Source organism: Sander lucioperca, chromosome 3, assembly GCF_008315115.2.
Source record: "Sander lucioperca isolate FBNREF2018 chromosome 3, SLUC_FBN_1.2, whole genome shotgun sequence".
NCBI lineage: Eukaryota > Metazoa > Chordata > Actinopteri > Perciformes > Percidae > Sander > Sander lucioperca.
The window spans coordinates 22,752,091-22,774,223 of record NC_050175.1 but is presented as its reverse complement, the minus strand read 5'-3'; the positions used below and the strand labels follow the sequence as shown (position 1 = coordinate 22,774,223).

Below are 22,133 nucleotides of genomic sequence, written 5' to 3'. Positions count from 1 at the left end.
TATACTGCTGGGTAATTTATCCCATCACGTTTTAGAGACTGACTATATGTGTTTTTATGTCAAATCTAACTTCATTTAATTAGCTTGTGTAATGTGTAGGTAACCATCTTGTACAATAGAAAGTGGAATATTTTTCTCTGAAATATAATAACGTAAAAGTAAAAAAAAAAAAAAAAAAAAAAACTACTTTAAGTTGTAAGTAGTAACTGTTTCTATTAAGAAAGTGTAGCAAACCACACTGGTTGACTCTTGTTTGACAGAAAGTATGAAGACCACGCCCCCTTGAGGTAAAATTCCCATGATGTCACTAAAGATCATTACGGAAGTGAACCGGGCGACGAAACAGACAGACAGAAACCCAAATAAGTTGGTGTACGCTTCACTGATATTTACAGGTAAGTTAAATAAACGGTCTATTTATTAACGGTTGATCGCTTTAAAATTGAACAATTCTTCAAACTAAAATGTGTTTTATCAGTTTGTTTTGACTGCTAGCGTTGAGCGAGAGCTTGGTAACGTTAGCTTACGTTGGTTAGCGCAAACGGTGACAGAACAGACTGCTAACAAAGCAAAAGCTAGCTAACAGTCAGGGTTGGCAACACAGACACCGGGTTTGGTTTCTAAACGTCTAACGTTATATTATAGCGTGGTTTAGTGAAGAACTGAAAAACCGAGATATTAAAAAGCTAGATAAGATGGTAACGTTAGCTAGCCGCGTCAGCTGTCGGTCGCGTCAGGCTAAGGCTAAGGCTAACATTACCAATTTGAGCTTTTAAACGTTTAATGGTGGCTTAAAGTGTTCGCGTGTGTTGTATTTGTTATGAGTAGCTAAATCTGCTTAGTCATTCTGTTGCGATGGGATGGTCATGCTCACATGATCAAGTGATTAACTGGATCAGAGGTGGGGGCGAGGTTAATGGACTATGTAGGTTGGTTTTGGTTGTATGCTTCCTGTATGGATTCTGCTCCTCTCATGCTCCTCTGTTTATAAATAGTCTATCATCATGCTGGGAGGAGGATTTAAAGCAGAGAGGCTAAGAGTCAACCTCCGGCTGGTCATTAACCGACTCAAACTCCTTGAGAAAAAGAAAAGTAAGTCCTGGGCTGAATAAAAACCCTGGTACTACTCATACAGTTGATGATGTGGAATCAGTGGGTTCTTGTTTCATATTTCTGTTCCTCCCAAGTAATGACAGTTTACCTTTTCTCACTTACATTCACAAATTTTAAATGAAGCTGAACTTGCTCAAAAGGCAAGGAAAGAGATCGCAGATTACCTGTCATCAGGAAAGGATGAGCGGGCACGAATCCGTGTGGAGCACATTATAAGAGAAGACTATATGGTGGAAGCCATGGAGATCCTGGAGCTCTACTGTGACCTCCTGCTGACTCGCTTTGGTCTCATTCAGTCCATGAAGTGAGTAACTTAGCCAACGAGGTGTACCAATACCACTTGTATTGAACATACTGACGTACAGTGTACATTCATTGATTATGGGGAATGTGGGGGTTTCACTTTGCTATTAACTTTATCTCTGGCTGTCATTATGGCCTTTTCTTTTTAACCCATTTTCTGTTTTTCCACGTAGGGAACTGGACCCAGGCCTACAGGAGGCAGTGTCCACTCTCATCTGGGCAGCTCCTCGCCTCCAGGCAGAGGTGTCTGAACTAAGAACTGTAAGTACTGTCTAGATATAACATAGTACTGATGGCATTCACAACCATATTGAACAAGTTCTGTCCATTTATTCCTAATATGCCACTCTTGACAGTTTTATCTCTAAATGCTTCTATCAGGTATCTGAACAGCTATGTGCAAAATATAGCAAGGAGTACGGCAAGCTGTGCAGGACGAACCAGATTGGCACAGTCAATGATAGGGTAGGCAATTTATTCACTGACTGTCCACTTAACTGACTGTTACTAACCTTTAGCCTAGTAATTTCTTAGCGGGACCTAATCAAATATCTGATGTGTTTATAGTTGATGCATAAACTGGGCGTGGAGGCCCCTCCCAAGATCTTGGTGGAGCGCTACCTGATAGAGATCGCCAAGAACTATAATGTGCCATATGAACCTGATGCTATGGTCCGGGTAAGATTTAAAAAGAATCTGTTATCACTCACTATGAAGGATGAAGTCATGTATTGTGTTTATTTACCCACTTATCCACCCCTGTCTCCGGACAGCCCGAGGTGTCTCTTGGAGAGGATGCAAACCTGATTGACGTGGACAATGACAAGAAGTCTGGAAGAGGAGGAGGAGGTGGGGGTGGCGGAGGTTTCACTGCTCCCAATGCAGCTATGCCCATGCCTATGCCCATGCCCATGCCTATGCCAACAGCTTTCAACTATCCACCTCCCAAAGGAGCGGTAAGAGTTCATTTTCATTTCATAGGAGTAAGCTACATGGATGAAATCTTCAATCACAGTATATATCGTCATATCTACCAACCACGGAGTGCAATTACCTTTGCCAAAATTAATGGGATGTATGATATTATCTTGATAATTATGATAAATCCTCAAACGGCGTTAAAACAAACATTTACTTTTAATGATTTAAAACATGTTTATAATACAACAACATATCTTTTAAAAAGATGGTCATCATTTGAGTTTTCGACATATTTTTAACTTGCTTTAAAGGGAAAGTTCCCCTATATCACCAAAAAAGAACTTTGGCTACCATCCCACCATGACAGAGGTTAATGGAATTTTGTTTTTGAGGCTCAAAGCATCCACAAATTCCTTTTTGAAAAACTGAACAGCAACATGTGTTTCATTAGCAATGTCCTGGTTATTCAAAGAAGTCCACAGAGAGAGAAAGAAGTGATATTACTGTGGCCAGTTTTGGACATTTCTCCTGAAACTGTTTCCAACTAAAGTTGCCGGAAAAGAGGTCTGTTGTGTTTAGTGATTTGTTTTGTGATTTGAATAAACATACCCTTTAACAAAATACGGTCCATTTTATTCTGAAGTAAAGTTAACGTTTTGGCCCATTTCTAAGCAGTTAGTCCTTCCCAGCCATTACTGATTATTGCGTTGAAGACGGTTATTGTGATGATACGACCATGTGGCGATGTGTGAAAGATGTAGTTTTACCAGCGATGATGGCACCCAAAATGTGATGTATGATCTCAAAACAATTGTACTTTCCTATCCTAAAAGAGATGAGAATTATGCACTTACAGTAGTCAACTGCCTCCCTCTGACTTGTACCTGACTGTTGTTTTCCTCCAGGAACCGTATAATGCTCCAGTTGGAACCTACAATGACTTCCAGCACCCCATGGGAGGAGGGCTGCCCCCTCAGCTGCCCTCTTGTCCCCCCACATACGAGTCTGTAAGTGACTGAACCCTTCCTGTCCATGCCCCATTCCCACAGATGGACAGACGGACAGGGCAGGGCACCACTCAGGGAAGAGCAGTTCATTCAACTTGCTTGCAGTTTTGCCTGTTTTCTACTTATTTACACAATATATCTCAGAGTAGGCCCAAATTCTCCTTCATCCTCATGGATATAGTTAGCATGAACCGCTAATACTTAACACTAACTACTAACTTTGACTTGAACAATTGCTCTGAGTGGGATTAAAATGAACAGGCGAGAGTGTTTAGTGCATTTTAGAGACAGCTGAGGCTAGTTAAGTCCTAAAGTTTTTGTGTCGCACACTAAAGGTGATGTTTAAAAAAAAAAAAAAAAAGCCCTGCCGTTTTCCCTTTTTTTATTTTATTTTCTTACTATTTGTCTTTACTTCTGTATCGTTGAATTACATTGTTAATTCTTTCTGAACACTAACAAATGTAATATTTATTTTATTTCAATATGAAGGTTGCACGATCCCTTACAAATTTTCTGTGTTTCAGATTGATGACCTAACTGTCAAACCTTTTGTTCCTTCACAGGCCGTAGGTGAGTTCTGCCAACAGTTAAAGTATAAGGTTGCCTACATTCTATATTTCTGTTACTGTCAGAAATAAACCCATTTAGGGTTAAATGTCTTTTTTGCTGAAGACCTGTAAAAATGCCTTTTTTATTTATAAAAATAAAATAAAAAAGTTTCCTACAACAGGTGGGCACTGTAGTTTTTAGCAGATGTTACCCAAATAAGAGTAGAGAGTGTATTTGTTGGGAACGTACGTGGTATTGATTAAAAACGGTGACAGTGTTGCTGATCTTCTTTTAAAAGTTTTTGTACAACAATAGAGGTCTGTGTCAGAGAGGCCTCATGGACAATACTTAGGATAAATTCATTGTTGGTCTGTCTTTTTATAGGATATTTGACAAGAAGAAAAATATAGGATCTCACTAGATTTATCTTTGAAATAGTATTAAAATGATCCCTCTTCTGTGTAAGCATTTGTCCATTCCTATACTGTATTTACATTTCCTATTGAGTAGTTCTACTATTCTGACTTTCCATTATGTGATGGTTACATTCCCACACAAAGCCATTATCATTCCCTGTTGGAAACTCACCACTGTTATTTTTTTGCTGTTGTATAAACTGCCAGATATACTGCTGCATACATTGAATTAAATACCATATATTACTCTCCAGGTCCCGGCCTATTTGACAACAACGCTCTCCCAGAACTCCCCTCTGTTCCCGACACACTCCCAACATCCTCCTTCGGCAGAAACACCACAAGCTCGGATGACATTGATTTTGATGACTTAACGCGGCGGTTCGAGGAGCTGAAGAAGAAGACCTAATTGCTATATCTCTGGTCTATACACATGCGCGCACACACACATACACACTCACACAGGCCTGTGCTGTCACCTACGCAGCTCAGAACAGGAAATGAAAAAAAGTTCAAGGCTATGAATCCGATTTGGATAGTTCTCCACCTTCCACGGTGAAGTAATCTTAAATAGATATTTAACAAATATGTATTCTTACCTCATTTGTATGAATATGACCTTGTCAGTTAACAGAATTCTCATTTCAGTTGGCAGTACCAGTGACTGCCACACATTTTAATTTCTTTTTACAGGGCATATAATATATATTCTTACATGCAATCATGTGGGTGTTGGCCGCTGTTGACTCCTTCTCATTTGAGGTCACACCGACTTTTAACGTTTCCAGTTTGTCTGTGTGATCTACTATATAACCTAACTTAGATTTTAATTGTTTTTCCGGGGGACTTTTAGGGTCTGACGAATATTTACAGTACATGCCTTGATTTTACTTTGCACATGCTGTGTCGCTGCGATCTTTGCCACTGTGTCACTCAGTTCTGTCTCAGACTAGTCAAACAGGCCCGACTGGCTGCCCCAGTTTGATGAGAAGCTGGCATTCACGGTAACAAAGGCTAGAGATTGTTTCTGAGCTAAGGGCACAATACACAACAATTTTCTTTGCATAAAGGTATCGAGACTGATGGAAGCCATATTTTCAGTGTCATGCGCAGTCATGCAATTTTGTCACTGTGGAAAGGATGTTTTAAAACACTGCCTCTCTTCAAGGTTTATTTATACTAGAAAAAGGGGTGTATGGGCTCTTCAGGAAAAGCTCATGGGGACACATGTCAAACCTGTTACAGGGGTACAGTGTATGGAAATCTGTAATATAATACAAAAATGATATATAGACCTATTTACACGAATGATTGAACTATAAAGCAAAAAGAGTTTGGTAGTAGGGAGTTGTCCAATATTTGACAAATCTGATTTTTATATACAGTATCTCCAAATAAAGTTTTTTGCCCCTTGAATGTCAGTCTTTTCAAATACATGCACCTTGTCATTTTTAAAGTACTTAATTTACAACAAAATGTGTGCAGACATGAGCAGCCACACAGCAACCTAATTTGATTGATTTTATATAAATATTGACCCCAGAGGTGATCGGTCGGTGTAGTCCTCTGTGATCGTGTGTGCATGTGTCTTATTCTGTATGTGCAACACCACTGCATTTGCCTTAGTCACCATTTCTCATCGGATGCCTTGCCTGTCTGTATTAGGATTATGCATTTGTTGTCCATCAAGACTGGATACATGTTACCTGTATTGGTTCTCAGTTGATTAGATTATACTTTGCTTTATTAGCTTTGCCCAAACGCAATTCTCTTAAAAACCTGTTAAGTTGAAATTTGTGTATTTGATGAAAAAACACCTGTACTGGCAATAGAGGTCGATGTTTCTATTTCTTGTGGAGAAATGGGAGTGAGAAGGTTTTATCGTCATACAGACGTGACGCGTTACTGCAACCTAACCCCACCCAGCTCTGCTTGCATGGCAAATGGACGATGGCCTTGAATAACATGATTCAGCAATCTCTGGAAAGCAAATTAAAAAGCTTTCCAGCTGGGTGATAGACTCAGTTTATTGATAGGTTTTACATGTGTTGGATGAAGTAGAGAGAGATTATTAACACTACAGAACTGTGATCTGCTCACTGTCTTTTCTACGTTGGATTGTTCTTTCATGATAATCATTGAGACACAAAATGGTGTCTTGTTGCAAAAAATGAGTTTTTTTTCCACTGTATACTAAAACAAAAATTTAATAAAAGATTATTTGGAACTGGAAGCTGGTAAGATTTTTTTTTACATTATTTGCTTACAACTCTTCCTCTGCTTTACATTGCTGTAATGTGGAATAGTAACCAGCAGAGGTCCTTAGTGTAAAATGAAATAATTATTCCTAAACAGAAATATGATTGAATAGTAGTGACCTACAACAAGCCTCTAGTTATAGATGAAGTGGATTATGTATTGATGTTTAGTTTTTTTATTATTTATTTCAGATCATATGTTTACTTTCTTCATGGATCCTAATAATTCTGTCTTGACAACCCTGCGTCATATTGAGACACGTTCTACCTGCTGACCTCGAACTGTATGAAGATGAACTCAGACTTAACCATTTCTTTAAGAGGGCAAGTGTAGGGAAGGTGGTCATTTTTGTACACGTAGTCTTTTTTTTGTGGACTCTTCTTTTCATTAAGTCTTACAATCAGTATTAAATGTCTGTAAAAAGACAAGTCAGTGTCTGTGACTGAGAAGATAGTACATTGTACTCAATACAACTATAATGGTGGTTCAAATACTGGTGGTAGGGTGTAAATATTCAAAGTCTAGTGTTTGCTAGTCTATATCCATGACGTTCAGTCTGGGATTGCTCCAGCGCCGCTGGAAATTCCACCGGATGCATGTATTTTCGCAGATGTCCGTTTCCTTCCGCTTTCATTGTGTTGTTCATTGTTAAATTCAGATTGATTTATGAGGACTATGGTTAACTGCTCCTCAGATCTCTGCAGGGTAAATCCAGGCAGCTAGCTAGACTATCTATCCTTTTCTGTTGCACTATTAAAACAACTTTTGAACGTACATTCTTACATTTTAAGATTGAAAGGTCAACCCTTATTTAACCCGTGCTTTGTTGAATAAACAAAGCATATTAGTTTACATGACATGCATGCATTTGACACTTGTTCAAAGTGGCTTACTATAAGTGCATTCAACCTACACAGGAACAAGAGATATGTTAAGTAAGGGATAATGTGAGAGCGAGGAGGTCGTTATAGCGAATATAACACGGACAGGGTGATCAGGACCCCGACGCCAAGCAGATGTATAATTTATATACATATTTAAAATAAATTATTTGGGTTGACTTTTTAACAATAGTTTAAAAGGGGAACACCACTTAAATTAAGAATTCCAACATGTTATTTCCATGGCCTAGGAAAGTTCAATCAATATTTGTGAACATCTCTCTTAGAGCCAGAAACCAGTAAGTAAGTCTTCAGCCTGTGATGTCATCAAGTATAAAGTCTGGAGCTGCTTCATAGACAATGAATGGGAGAATATTTATTTGGACCTACAGCATGTTTGTTTTCTTTTTCCTTTTTACCCAAATGAGCATTATTCTATTGATCTCAGTTCTAAAACAGAAAGTGTACCCTTACAAAGAACATTCCCCTGAGTACTCTCAGTGTCATCTATAATATCTTTCCCAATTCATTGTCTATGGAGCAGTTCCATACTTCATACTTGACAGCATTACAAATTAGATTTTTAGCACTTAGTTTGGATTTGGGAGAGAACTGTTCATGTTTACTAATATTCTTGGACTGTCTTACATGTATGGAAATAATGGGGCTTTAAGCGTCACAATGTCACATATCTCATCTTTGAGCCAGTGAGTTTTGTAGCTTTTCTTTACTAACAAACTATTCATTATTAGCTTAATTCACAGCGGTATTGACGTCACCTCCTCTTTTTATTCGGTGAAGGCGTGTATCAGCCAGTTACTTTGACATTAATGTGGGTCGAGCGACTCTGCTGGAGTGCTGTGGAGAAAAATGATACAACAAGTAGGTCATGTACTGCCTTTTTCAGAAGTGATAGTAATTAGACAGCAAACTGTTTTTTAAAAGTGCCATGGTCTATTCTTTTAGATGCGATTACTAGAATATCAAATGTACAGTATATCTGCTCTGCAAGGACAAACGTGAGATTGAACTGTCCACTTTTACAAACTCACAAACACATCATTTTGGATTAGATCAAAAATACTAGCACAAAGATGTATATTCAGCACCCAAAAGGTACTTAGTGTAAACAGAATGTACAGCTACTGATGCTGAAGCTTGGTTTATCTGAAAGGTTATCAGGAAAAACAACGTATATTGAATTAGTAGTCTCATTCTTTCTCCCATATCATTCTTTAAATATCCCTATGTATCTATCCTGTAATTCATTATAGAGGAGGATGCATACATATATATATATATATTATTTATATAATAATAGTGACAGTGAAGCACAGAACATTGGTTTTGGCAGTCAAGTTTACAGATTTATCAGCTACTGTATGTCTTCAGCTCTTTCAGTTATAAGTCACTAAATGATTAAATGCATTAGGATATTAAATAAAGATAATATAGATCAGTTTATTTAAGTTCACACATACAATACGTACACATTATCAATAAATGAAAACAAAAATAAATCAGTGACTAAATAAAAGCACAGGAGGTCTAAGACAGGGCATTAAAGCATCTGCAGACCTGCTTGTATCCCCAAACCAAAAGCACAAACTTGAATGTAGTTAGTTCTGCTACATCAATCATTCAACAGGAGGACAGGCTGAATCGCATAAATGTAGGCATGTAAGATGAAAAAGTCATGACATGCACCTTCAGCATGTATTACAGTGACATGAAGGTTAAAAGAAAAGTGGTTAATTAATAATCAGCTCCCATTTGTCAAATATATTACACAAAAGCACCTTCTCACTCTTCTAAAAGCTGTGATACAATGGTATGACTAGTCATGTTAACAGCAGTAGGCTGTGGCTGTTGTCTTTGAATGCCGACCATATACATTTTTCAAAGTTGCTAATAGCAACTAATTTGTGGCAATAATTAATATTGTAAGGTTTTATCATTTTTTAATGCTAAAACATGAAGGATTCAGTATTTTCTCGCTTTGTTGAGTCTTGAAATATTGTTCATAATAATAAATGCTCCACTAAAACCCAAATTAACTTAGGTAAACTTAAAAATTAACAAAAAGAACAAAAAAAAAATATGTTTGTCTTTGCAGATTGTATACATACTTTTTATATAGTATATCTGGAAAGGCATTCAATAATTCTAGCAGGACTTCCATTCCATTACTTGTTAATTATGTTTACTTTATTGATTGATTGAAGACTTCACTCTGAAAATACCTCAAAGAGCTCATGATAGGTCTTACCGTTTTCAATATCTAAAGGTGCTTCAATGTCTCTTAAAGCTCTAAATGGAGTCTACTGATTTTGTATGTTGACATGAATTGAAGTAAAGCAACCAGAGATTTTGTATACATACACATCATCAAGGATAGTGAATTACTTGGAAAAAGCAACACTTTGATATGCTAGAACAACAGTTATTTAATTACCCATTTACTCTGACTCATCTTTCAGACTTTGGAAAGTCTGTACACATAAAAAAAAAAAACAGAATTAATTTATATATCCAGAAAGTTAGAACTAATAATAAGTGCAAAAGAATGTTTAAGAAGTGAGGGTGCTGTGGATCGCAGCTGTGCACGTTGGAGAAGACAGCTTATCCGGCTAAATGCAGCTTCCTCACAGTGTGTCCCTGCCAGAGTACCGTCTACACTTGTCTTGTTGCTCTGTTAAATGGAGAAGAAGTGCAGTAAGACTCTCAGTGCTTTACTGCTCTTTAACTGAAGGAAGAATGCACTGATACACTTAAGAAAAAAAAAGTCACTCGGGAGAAGCAGGAAACTAAAAGGGTCAGTAGTTTATATTTGTCAAAGCAAATATTTTTACTCTTTCATATGCATCATTACATCAGAGCTCTCTGCAGTCAACCTGAAACAAAATGGAATGTATACCTCTGTCTGCTTAATGAATTATGAATAGGTAGTTTGGACTAAACAATTTATGTGATAAATGAAATTTACAGGCTTTTTCTAATTTTGCAATCCAGCATCTCACGTTTTATCCTAAAAGGCAGTTTTTGCTAGTTTAACTTTTAACTAAAACTTTAGTTAGTAGTTTTATATATTTATATATTATATATTTACTATATTTTACTATAATTTAAAGCAAATAAAATGTACTGAGACTAGTAAATTATTCCCCTTAGGGTTACAGTGTTATTTAAATATTATTATAATTCTGGAAAAGCTGTTAAACCTGCATTAACGGAAATGTTATCCACTTGGGGGCAGCAGAAACAAGCCGTGAACACAACATTGACATATTATCACTTTTAAGCTGTCATGGCGAACGTTTTAGCAACGTGTCACAGTTGCTTATTTACACATACAGCAGACATGGGGCAACTTGTTTGAATGTAAGTCTATTATTCACTCTGTTTTAGCTCTGTTTTTGGTCTCCACTAACTCCTTAGGTTAAATATGTGGCTCTTTAACAGATAAATGCTCCACTATGTTCACCAGCTAGTTGCTAATTCTGCTGTTTGGTGCTGAGCAGGTAGCGTACAGTGGGTTTTCAAAGTCTGCTACATCCGAAAACAACACTTTGAGAGTGAACAAAAACAATTTAGGTTTGAGTTGTAAAACCAACACAATGCATTAAAAGACACAACAACAAGACCCGAGCGGAACTGCAGAGGTGGGTGATAATTCTCTGTCGGTTTGTTACCTACAGTACTCATTTGACCCATTGTTAATGTAAAATATTGATTGTACCAGCTTTAAGGATGATGAAAAACAGATCTCAGTACTAAACATCGCAGGTATCAGATGAATACCGACAATATTAAAGACAAAGAAAAGATTACATAATGCATGACACATTGTAGCAGACATGACATTTTGAGCACAGCACTTACTACACAATATTTGACCAACAGCAACCTGTTCTGGTAACAGATGGACTGCATAATGTTTTTCTTACCTAACTTCACCTGCTCAATTTCTTCAGACTCCTCAACAACTACAGGTTTCAGCAGCAGGGCAAAAAACACAGCAACGCCTAGAACCTGTGAACAAAACAAGCCACAACAAAGAAAATTATCTTAAATGTAGTCATATTATCCTTTATCTAGTGTGGCATTCTGGAAAGAATATAGTTGTAAGTGTTTTTGTCTTTACCCACCTTGAGAGGCTGCAGTATAAAGATGCTCTGGAACAGGGAGAGGCCCAGAGACATGACCCACTTGATTGACTTTTCTTTGCCGTAACTCAAGCCATACACCAGGGTGAAGAAAGTGGATACTCCACTGATGGATAGCAACAGGAACCAGCCCAGGAACACACACCACCAGGGCAGCCAGCAGCTCGCTGCCTTCTTCTTCTTCTTTAAGGGAGGCGGGCTGGGCCAAAGAGAAGGAAGAAATGAGAAGAAAAAACACACAATGTTACAGTCAAATAAAACCAGAACTACTCTATACAAATATTTTAGTTTTTATGTCTGTGTGTCGGCTGGAGTGCTGACCAGTAGGCCAAGTGGCTACTGAAGACCATCTCAGCCTTGCGAACCAGCAGGTTGGTGAAGTTGAGGGTCTGCTGGTACTCCTGTGGACTCGGGAAGTGCTTTTCATCCAGTTTCTCCAGGCACATCAGGAGGTGACAGAGACCAGCCAGAAGGAACTTGCTGCAGTACACCCAGTGGGGGTCACTCTCACTCTCCCCTTTGACAGGATTACATACAGCCCAGTATGCCATTACATTTCTCTGCACAGCATATACACTGCAATACTCACTAGTGCACCAAATCAAATCTTCTTTTTTAAATTAAGGTTATGTATTTGTGACCTGCGTTTTTAAGATTCACATCTTCAGTAGGAATTACTGAGCTTGGAGCTGAGAGCAACAGATAGGCTGGGGAAGTTGGAGAGTGTTCAGAGACTCACTCTGTTGGTGTGGCCCGTAAAGGTCCCATGGCATGAAAATTTCACTTTTTTAACATTAATATGCGTTCCCCCAGCCTGTCTATGGTCCCCCAGTGGCTAGAAATGGTGATAGGTGTAAACCAAGCCCTGGGTTTCCTGCTCTGCCTTTGAGAAAAAGAAAGTTCAGATGGGCCGATCTGGAATCTGCTCCTTATGACATCATAAGGAGCAAGGTTACCTCCCCTTTCTCTGCTTTTCCCGCCCAGAGAATTTGGCCCACCCATGACAGAGAGACATCATGGCTTGCAAACGAGCAAAGTGGCAGTTGGTCAAGTCCACACCCTCACCCTTTGGTGTGACTTATTCACCCACTTGCCCCATCTTAGGCCTTTTGGATTTTTTGTTTCTGTATAATGTTGTTCAGGTTATTTGTCCTTTTATGTAAATGCACATTACATTTGAGTTTGTGTTAATCTTTTTACCTTCATTGTACAGAAAAGACCAGGCTAACAGGAGGTAGTCAATGTTTGCTAATTTACTGTGAAAAACATAAAATACATAAAAAAATTTTATTTTTTTTTTTAAAAACACCTTGCATAAGCTGGATGAATTCATGCACCCTGTCCAAGGCAGGGTAGAGGTCAGCGGTAGACTCCAGCCTGTGCATCTCTGACATCTTGTTTCTCGGACTACTGCTCACCAAAGAAATCACCTTCTCTGTGTCCTAGGGATGTTCGAGGGATGCACAAAAAATACCAAATGCTACATGTAAACTATTTAATCAAACACAGGAAAACGTAAGAGTACATATTTTACAGTATAAAGATCAGCAGAAGTTAAAGCCACATAGGGCACCTGCAGTAACTGCAACATAAACTGAATGGGAAATGTGTTACTGGGCTTACAAGATCAGTGATGAGGCAAATGCAATTCATCAGAGTAATGCACAAATCGCTCAATGGTGTTTTTTGCCTCCAACAGCGCCTTCCAGGCAGCTAACCCTAACCTTAACCCTAAACATAACCATTGCCGTGCTGCCTGGGAGGAGACGTTAGGGGCAAAAAACACCAAAGACCGCACAAATCACACAAAAAAGTGCTAAACACAGTCATACCTGTAGAGATTACATCATGCAAACACACCTTCAGAATAGTTGGTATATTAACTGCAGGGGGTCTTAAGTTCTCCTCAGAGTCGCCTTTTTGAGATTTTGAAATCATGCGAGGTCTGATGCTTCGGAAGATGGTGATGATGAGGATGTTGATTGGAAACATGAGAAGACCACTCTGTATCCCCACCATGAGCGCCTGCCAGGTGATTTGCAATGAACCTGGAGATACAACAAAAACAAGGACACAGTGTCAGGGATGAGAAGCAACTGAATTGGTTTCATGGCTCTCTTTAACCTAATTTAAGCTCTGATAAAGTCTGTTCACTACCTGCCCAAGACCAAACGGCAAACTGACAAAATTAGTGACTGACTGGTGAAAATGGTGGAGCATTTGGCAGATATTCCCCTTTAGGAGTGGGTGGAGAGCAAAACGGAGCTAACAGGATTCAATGACTCCCAATGAAGGCTACCACTCATTCTTTCTATTGAACTATTACCAGTCTATTAACAGTAGGCTAATTCATGTCTGATGCGAGTCCTTTGAAGACATTTTTTTTATTATGTATTATGACTGTTTGCCTCACTGCGGTTGGAGATGAGTGTTTTTATGCCAATCAGCTGATTTTAAAAGAAAACAAAAATAAGTTTAGATCTGCAGATGTAAACATGCCAGTGAGTGCCATCTATAGGCAAGAAAAGTATCTACTGCAAATTTGACACTTAGGATTTATGAATTTATGAGGACAATGCACATTAATCAACATTTCTGTAAATGTGTCATTGTTAGCCAGTCGGCTAACTTTCAACTGTAGTCCTAGTTACTTAGCATGCATTTAAATTGCACGCCATTTATCTTTACTTGCACTATTTTGTACTGAATACTGAGCTTTACCAGTGTGTGTTATTGTATGTCCTCTGTCCTCCTCCTGGTTACTTATGAGAGGAAGACAGTCCTGATCACAATTTGTTTGTCCATCAGAAAAAAAGGTAGGATGCAAAGGCAAAAAAGTTAAGTAAAATAGCAATATAGGCTGACTTTGGTGCTAAATATTTAACATCCATCATTTTTCTGGAGAATGTTCTCAATGCTCGAGTTCATGTGTAGAGACCCTGGTGATATTTCGAGCAAAATTTCATGTTGTGTCGAGCCTTCTTAGTGTTTTAAAAATAGTGATTTTGATGCTATCATAGTTGTGCCCCTAGCACTCCCATTCAAAAGGCCATTTGACCGAAAAAACGAAAATATGGTAAATCTTAAAAGTTTTTTTAAAAGTTTCCGTCCTAATTATGCTTTTAAATGAAAGTTTGACTCGGGTACATTCACAAAAAGACTCTAGGTTGCTTTTTGGCAAGAGTTACGCTTTAAGCTTACTTATAACTATTATTACTTTCTTTTGCCTGCAGGTGGCGACATCAGCTTGTGCGCGTCCACAGCATTTACTGTTACCATGCAGAGCTGGTCTGAGACTAACTAAACAGCTCCCTCGTGTGGACAATCTGCATTCGGCTAAATGTGAATGAGTGAGTTTATTAGATGAAACTCAGCTGCACAGGGTGCTTCTCATCCCAAAACAAATCCATACAATTATCAACATTGTGAACACCTCTGTGAAATCTAGTTTACATTCCAGAGTTGCCGGTCACATACACCCACACACATGTTTACGCACCTGCTACATGTATGCCCTTGCAAACACCTGTGACCTCTGAGAGGCAACAAACCATGTCAACATTATGGAAATGTTTGTAAAGGGGGATCTAGTTCCTCATCCCACACATTTATTCTGAGGCTGTGCTGACGCCTCCACAGTTGGAAATGTTTCACTTGCGCATGTGGAAGCAGAGGTTTTGGAGATAATATATTATATCAAGAGAAAACCAACAGCCAATTAACTTGATTCTCAATTACATCCTCCCCTACAGCTCGGGAATTGGCTCCTACCTTTTATCATTTCATTCAAAACTTTGAGACCTGAAGAAAACCTTTCATTATATTACAATTTAGATGTTTGTTAGGTTTTATGATCAATACAGTGACTTTCTTATAAAACTGTAGGTTTGTTGTGTAAGTGACCTTATATTCGAGAAACATCGTTAGACACCTATAACACAATTATTAACAACCAACAACAACACTGATGAAATTAACATAAAGATTAGCTTTCCCTGTGGAATGAAACCTTGCACTTCAGGTCATGAAGCTAATCAGCGGCCAAAATAATTAAAGACTCCACAATTCACCAATCTTGAAGACTACTGGCGAGTTCGTATCTATGGGAATGTTCCAGAAGGCGATATTGATGGCCATGGTGCAAAGGAGCAGGCTCATGCAGCAAGAGACCCTCTGGGCACGTGTGAACGGACTACGTGAGGGAGGATCAACTATGGACACCCAGATGTGTTCATCCCTGAAGCCAGTCGATGTTCTGCTATGGAAAATATTCCTGGCAAAGAAAAACAGAAACCCATAATGATACTTCCTCAAGAGCTGAGTTTGTTTATTTCAGCAGTGTAAAGTGGTCTGACCTGAAGCTGGCAATCTCGTTGTTCTTGGCAGCATTGAAGGTTTTCTTTGTCATGTTGTCTCCATGGTCAGCACTCAACCAGCAGTCACAAAAGAAGTGAATCACATGTCGTGTTTGGAGGTCTTGTACGGTCACCTTGTTTATATACCTTATTATAAAAGGGATTCATAAAACAACAAACATTAAACGTTTACCATATGAGTAATTTTATGTGAGAAATGCAGATGTTAGATAATATTTAAGCTACACTAGGCAACTTTGCAAAGAGGGAGCAGCAAATGGCAGCAAAATTAGAGAATGTTATATACATATTATGTATGTTGTGTATTTTATTTTTAAGTTTCCATTTACCACTTACTGTTCGCATGGATTTCTTGACTGTGGGCGAAGCTAATATTAAAGATAGCATTAACCTCTGATACATTGGTCATATTGGAAGTACTACAGTACTGCATATTGCCCAAAGCATTTTGTGCGATTCTTTATGACCAAATTCCTTTCTATATTATACTATAGCTCAGATCTATTCTCCTCAAAGTGTGTGTATGTGAACAGTATGCTGAGAGTGGTATTTAATGAGAAGTGTTAACAAGGTAGTGTTAAATGATGAGACAGGCCTGACATTTCAAAGTCTCACTGTGAAGAAGCCAGCAAGCTGTCCTGCAGAGAGGCAATAAAAGCTACCTGTACACAGCTCTACTGTAACAACCCTGTTTACAGCTTTACAATGACACCCACCAATTATTCACATATCCAGTGTAGAGCTGAATAAATTCAAGCATAAAAAAACTACACAACTATGTAAATTTCACGTCAAGGTACAACCTAAAGAAAAAAACTTGTTTTAAAACAAATCATGTCATTTTCAGAAAGCTGCCATGGACAACTATGGGAAATTAGTGTTTCTGTATATCTGAAAGACAAACTTATTTTTTTTTATGGGAATCACTGTGCCCTGGTCTGGAATAGTACTAAATGTATTAATTGCTTCTCTAGTACCATGATGGGCGACCTCCAGAGTTGTCGTGCTGAAGTCTGAGGTTTCGCACTTCGCCCAGTGGGTAGGGGGTGGCCAACAGAAACATATCCACAGCTCCTCTCTCAAACACAGGTTTCTCAGGATCTGTGAGGCTGTGTATGTCACTCTCGCCATCTGAGCCAATCAGCTTCACTGTCACCTACATGACACAACAAACAGATGTAACAGCACTGGGTTCATACATCAGTGACCTGAACCAAGATTGTGTAAAGGACCACACTTTAGTGTCATAGTTTAGTCCATTTACTATAAATTGTGTATACCTGACATAACTGCCAGGTCATAGATTTAAACTAATCAGTGCATTTTTAATACTTTCATACTTGATTTTTAAAAATATTTAATTATATATAAATACAATTATATTGTAATTATTATTGTAAGTGGCTGGGTCCAGCATTCTGATGCATTTAGGTGTTGGTGGGAAGTTTGAACATCAAAGACTTGTGAGTTGGCCCAACAGACCAGAACTTTAATTGTTAAAGGATACGTTCACAATTTTTCAAGTCTGTCTGAAAACAATAGTCAGGTGTAATCAGTCCCCCTGTCCATACGGACTGTTGTTCATATAAGCCCCTTACTATTGTTTCAAGATAGACATTAAAAATTGGAACCCTGTACTTTAGGGTTTATCCCAAGTTTACATTATCCTTTTCACAATGGCTATGTTTGCTTGTTGCCTTCTGGATTAGATTTTATGAGAAGATACATGTGAATGCAATACTATTCAGTTAAACTCAAATGTTGTGGCTTCCCTCAGCAAATATTTAAAAACAATCCATGCTTTCAACATACTAAAAATGTTCAGCATCAACTATATTCATATTGTAACTTGAAGTGAACCAACTAGCAGTCTGAGAAGTAGGAGAAAATGCATTAATCTGAAGTATACACAATTTGTTGTAAACAGGCTTAAACATACAGTATGGATCTTTAAGCCATGATGTATGGTAGCAGTAAACAATAGTAAATAGAAACAAACCATAATTCTGTCAATGAAAGAAGACTCTTACATTGGCGGTGGTCCCAGCATTCTTGCGATGGCCTGTTTGGACACCGATCAGATAGTTGTACTGAGCGCCTGGGTGGTTGTCTTCCAGCAGAGTCATCTTCCTCTGATAGTTCAACATAAAACATGGTGGTTCATATATAAGAATGTGTTGGCAGGTGGAATGAATATGAATAGTTTAGTTTCCAAACAAAATATCCACCATTCCAAAAAAAGGACATTTATGGCTTAATGTTGGGAGACGGCACACTTGAAAATAGTTCATAATTATCAAGAGAGTATGCATTTTTCTAATGTGGCTTGAAGATTACTCATAGCTGAATACATGGTAACATTGGACTGTGGGTTAAAACCAGTGGTGGAAAGTAACTAAGTATATTTACTCAAGTACTGTACTTTAATACAATTTTGAGGTAATTGTACTTTATAAATACAAAATATAAATCAACTAATAAAATATTGTGTATTATTATGATAAAGTAACCCTGCAGGATATGAGAAATTAGCCCCACCTTTACCAGCTGCAACATTAATGATGCTTACACTTTGATGCATTAATATTATAATCCAGTAATATAATCTACTGTATATTATAAAATGGGCCATTTTGCAAAATGAGTAATTTTACTTTTTGCACTCTACATTTTGGTGCTAAAACTTACGTAGGCTACCTTTACTTTAGTATGATTTAGAATGTAGGATTTATTTTTACACTGTGGTATTGCTACTTTTACTTAAGTAAAAGACCTAAGTACCTCTTCCATCACTGATTGAAACATCACATAGTATGAAACACACATACAAAAAGACGTCTTATGAGAGCTGTTAGGAGAGACTGACCTTAGAGCGTGCCCTGCGGTCGGCATAGCAGGCCCACAGCAGAGTGACCAGATAGAGCCCGAAGAAAGCACACAGCAGTGCCAGCACCACATAATTTTGAGACACGGTGGAAAACAGCTCTCCTGTGCGAGAAAGGTCCACGTAGTTTGGCATCACAAAAAAGGAGCTCCCAAAGAGGGTGAGGTGGTTACACAGACACTGTGTTAGTTCTGGAGTGCTTTTGTCCCCCACCTGAGACGAAAGACAGCACATCACTGTCTGATATGGAACTACTTCTCTCTTTGTTTTCATGTTTAATTGTACTGCTAAGTCCTTAATTATTCTCATTTGTGCATCTGTCTATCTTAGAGATTGTGTTTATATCTTAAAATGTCTGTAATTTTATCGTATGTTTTGTATCTTTATGTTCAGGACCCCAGGAAGACCAGAGGCACATGTGTGTGCTTCTGATAGCAATCCTTAAATAAACTAAACTAAACTGGTGCTACTAGAACATTTCTGCACATGCAGGGCCAAAACAGTATCCAGGTGGAAACTCACCTGGCAGCCCTCAGTGCTCCATGTCTCATGCTCTATGTCCCAGTACAAGCACTTGCTCATAAAAGAAGTGATCCTCAGCATCAGGCCTGGCTTCCAAGTGGAATCAAAGAGTCCAGTGTCAACATACCAGACTCCAGGTGTATGCTGTAACATCTCCGGGGTTATCATCCAGCGATAGCCTCCTGTTGCAAAAATCAGCCAACATATGACTTCATAATGCAAAACCAATATACCAATAAAATATTGTCTCTCCTATGCTAGACAGTGTTACAGGAACTCAATGACTACACAATCAGAGGTTAGGGTATGCAGCAATGCCTGCATGTAGTGACAGTTACTTGTTAGGTTCAAGGTGGTTGTGTTGCGGAAATATGTATCGTTAGGAGGTGACCCTTGAGACAACCTAAGAACCAAGGACACATTAGCACTGGACTCCACGCTGAAGAAGATGGTCATATTAGTGTCTGAGACGTTGATATTGGTCAGCGCTTTTGTGTTTTCCTCCAACACAATGTTACTGTTCGTCAGTATTGAAGCATTTGGATGAGGCAAAAAGATCTAGAAAACCGGAGAGAGCAAGTTAGTATTACTAAAGAATATCTTAATCAAGCAAAAACATAGCCCTGAATCATATTTTACTATTTATTTGCACAATTAAGAAGAGGTATTTTTCCTCTAAATAATAAAGTTGGCAAATTCAACAATGTCCTGGACAAAAATAGATTGTGTGAGCTCTGTTGAAATGTGAGTTTCATTTTCCTGTAGACTGTTTATACTACAATGATCTAAGAGAGTCAATATTTCATGAAAAGGCTCAACAACAACAAAAATATAATTTGAAACAGATGTGGGTACCCTATACCATCTGCCTGAAGGGAGTTTTTCAAATACATCAAACAAAGGATGTGACCACCTTTTTCTCTCCAATTTGAAACAGTAAATTCTTCTGTTTTGTGTTTTTTGTCACTGCTTACTTCACTGTTGATCTGGCAAGGATTATTGCTCTGATAAACAAGGTGTCACTAGCTGCTTCTTTTCACCTGCCAGCGAGGAGCTTCACTCTCTATGCAGTCGCTCTGATGAACCTTTCTAATAAAACTGGTGTTTCCTGGTTCATGTCATGTGACATGTCAATCTCACCTCTGTCAATTTCAAAATTGCACTAACTGGCTCTATGGATTCACCATGGTATTAAATTGTCTGTATTGTTCTGCAAATGTCACATTTGCTTGCCACCTACATCCAAAAATTAGTACTATAGTACAAATGACACAAATGATACCCAATTCTCAAATTGGCTATACCTCTATCATCTCTGGCAGGTTGGCCAGATTTATGTCTGATACTCCATTACTAAGTATAAGGCTGCAAACAGTTCCTGAGATGTTGTTATTAGATGGATGGGGATTCTGTGAGAATGCAGCCATCTAAGAAGGAGAAAAGCTCTGTTGAAAAGAATGTAGATGACAACAAAGATGCAAAAACACATACACATGACAATAATGCACGCACACACACACACACACACACACACACACACACACACACACACACACACACACACACACACACACACACACACACACACACACACACAGACCTGAGCAATGATTGTGCTTTGTCTTCCAAGCTGAGGCTGAAGTGCTGCAAATGAGGGGAGTTTGATGAACACACCATCTTGCTCTGATCCCAGCACAGCATTGCCGAGGTCAGCAGGTGTGTAACTGAAAGGAGGGAAATCAAATTTAGAATATACTGTATAGCAGTTTTTAAACATGCTTGCTGCCATTTTTATATGGTTAAAAATTGCAAATGTGTTTGCAATACCAGAAATGCCAGACGAGCGATACTCTGAAAGAAAATACCTACGTGCTCTGATAGATGGTGCCTGTTGGGTGCCTGATGACAATGCTCTGGTTGGATGATAAACCCACCAGCATTGCGACTGTCCGAAAGATTTCAAAGACCTTCTCAAACAAAGACTGGAGGGGAGGGGGGGGATGCAACATCACCTGAGTGTAACAGCCATAATAATGACAAAAGTGAAATGCTGTCACAGTACTTACGGTAGGGTTCGGGTTAGTCTGGATGTCACATTTGTTCAATGAGAGAAGGAGGATGCCAGTGCTACAGTTGATGATGTGACTGATAGTGTTGTTGCTTTGCAAAAAAAAATCTTTAGTAAGGGTTTTAACCCCATTCAACAAATACTGAATGAATTTGTCCTGAGAAAGGAAAAACAGGCATTAATTTAATGCGCAATGACTTAATCTCTCAGCATAAAAAAGGTGAATAATGCAACAACAATAATGTATAATCATGAAGTGAAGGTACCCACCCTGTTGTCGTTTGTCGGCTCCCCTACTGTCGTTTCCATTCGCAGTAGTTCTGCATCTGCTTCCTGTCTCAGAAGAACAGCACTTGTGAACTTTGAGGTATAATTAACTACTATTAATTCAATGGTTTTCATGATTTGTGGGTCAAACAGTCTGTATGTGAAATTAATTAGGCATCGCTCACCAGGAGAAGTTTGTGCATGTTTGTAACATACAAAGCCATGGTATTTACATCCCTTTTGGGTCCTGAAATAAATGTGTGTTGGAGATGTAGAGAAAGAAGGAGAGGTAGATACACTTCTTACATTCCCCAATTTTATTGTTGATGAGACACATAATGTTTCAATTCAACTTACGAGATCTGGTTGCAGGACTAGACACCATTGTGCTCTGCGAAGAA

At 38.5% G+C, this 22,133-nt stretch overlaps 2 protein-coding genes across 7 annotated transcripts; one reads left to right on the top strand and one right to left on the bottom strand.

Moving 5' to 3' along the window:
* Nucleotides 1-269: 269 nt before the first annotated feature.
* ist1 (IST1 factor associated with ESCRT-III) lies at nt 270-21,009 on the top strand. Of its 6 annotated transcripts, none has more exons than XM_031324305.2 (11): nt 270-395; nt 992-1,092; nt 1,237-1,417; nt 1,590-1,677; nt 1,798-1,881; nt 1,984-2,094; nt 2,190-2,372; nt 3,243-3,344; nt 3,869-3,914; nt 4,564-4,736; nt 20,942-21,009. In XM_031324305.2, exons 2-10 carry the CDS (start codon nt 1,005-1,007, stop codon nt 4,716-4,718), a joined length of 1,038 nt encoding a protein of 345 aa, XP_031180165.1. In that variant the 5' UTR covers nt 270-395; nt 992-1,004; the 3' UTR covers nt 4,719-4,736; nt 20,942-21,009. The 6 variants fall into 6 exon arrangements, with proteins under 6 accessions (XP_031180165.1, XP_031180166.1, XP_031180167.1 ...); XM_031324306.2 differs by having other exon boundaries at nt 20,910-20,991; XM_031324307.2 differs by lacking the exon at nt 20,942-21,009 and having other exon boundaries at nt 3,908-3,914; nt 4,564-6,542.
* Nucleotides 8,891-22,121, bottom strand: pkd1l3 (polycystic kidney disease 1-like 3). The gene is made up of 20 exons (XM_031324301.2): nt 22,090-22,121; nt 21,918-21,979; nt 21,736-21,798; nt 21,464-21,622; nt 21,267-21,379; nt 20,998-21,121; nt 20,702-20,824; nt 19,736-19,955; nt 19,398-19,579; nt 18,858-19,088; nt 18,022-18,123; nt 16,969-17,147; nt 15,971-16,117; nt 15,686-15,888; nt 13,476-13,663; nt 12,925-13,057; nt 11,937-12,132; nt 11,598-11,814; nt 11,397-11,481; nt 8,891-10,141 (listed from the first exon to the last, which is right to left on the bottom strand). The coding sequence occupies exons 1-20, from the start codon at nt 22,115-22,117 to the stop codon at nt 10,095-10,097; spliced, it is 2,802 nt and encodes a 933-aa protein (XP_031180161.1). The 5' UTR covers nt 22,118-22,121; the 3' UTR covers nt 8,891-10,094.
* Nucleotides 22,122-22,133: the final 12 nt, after the last annotated feature.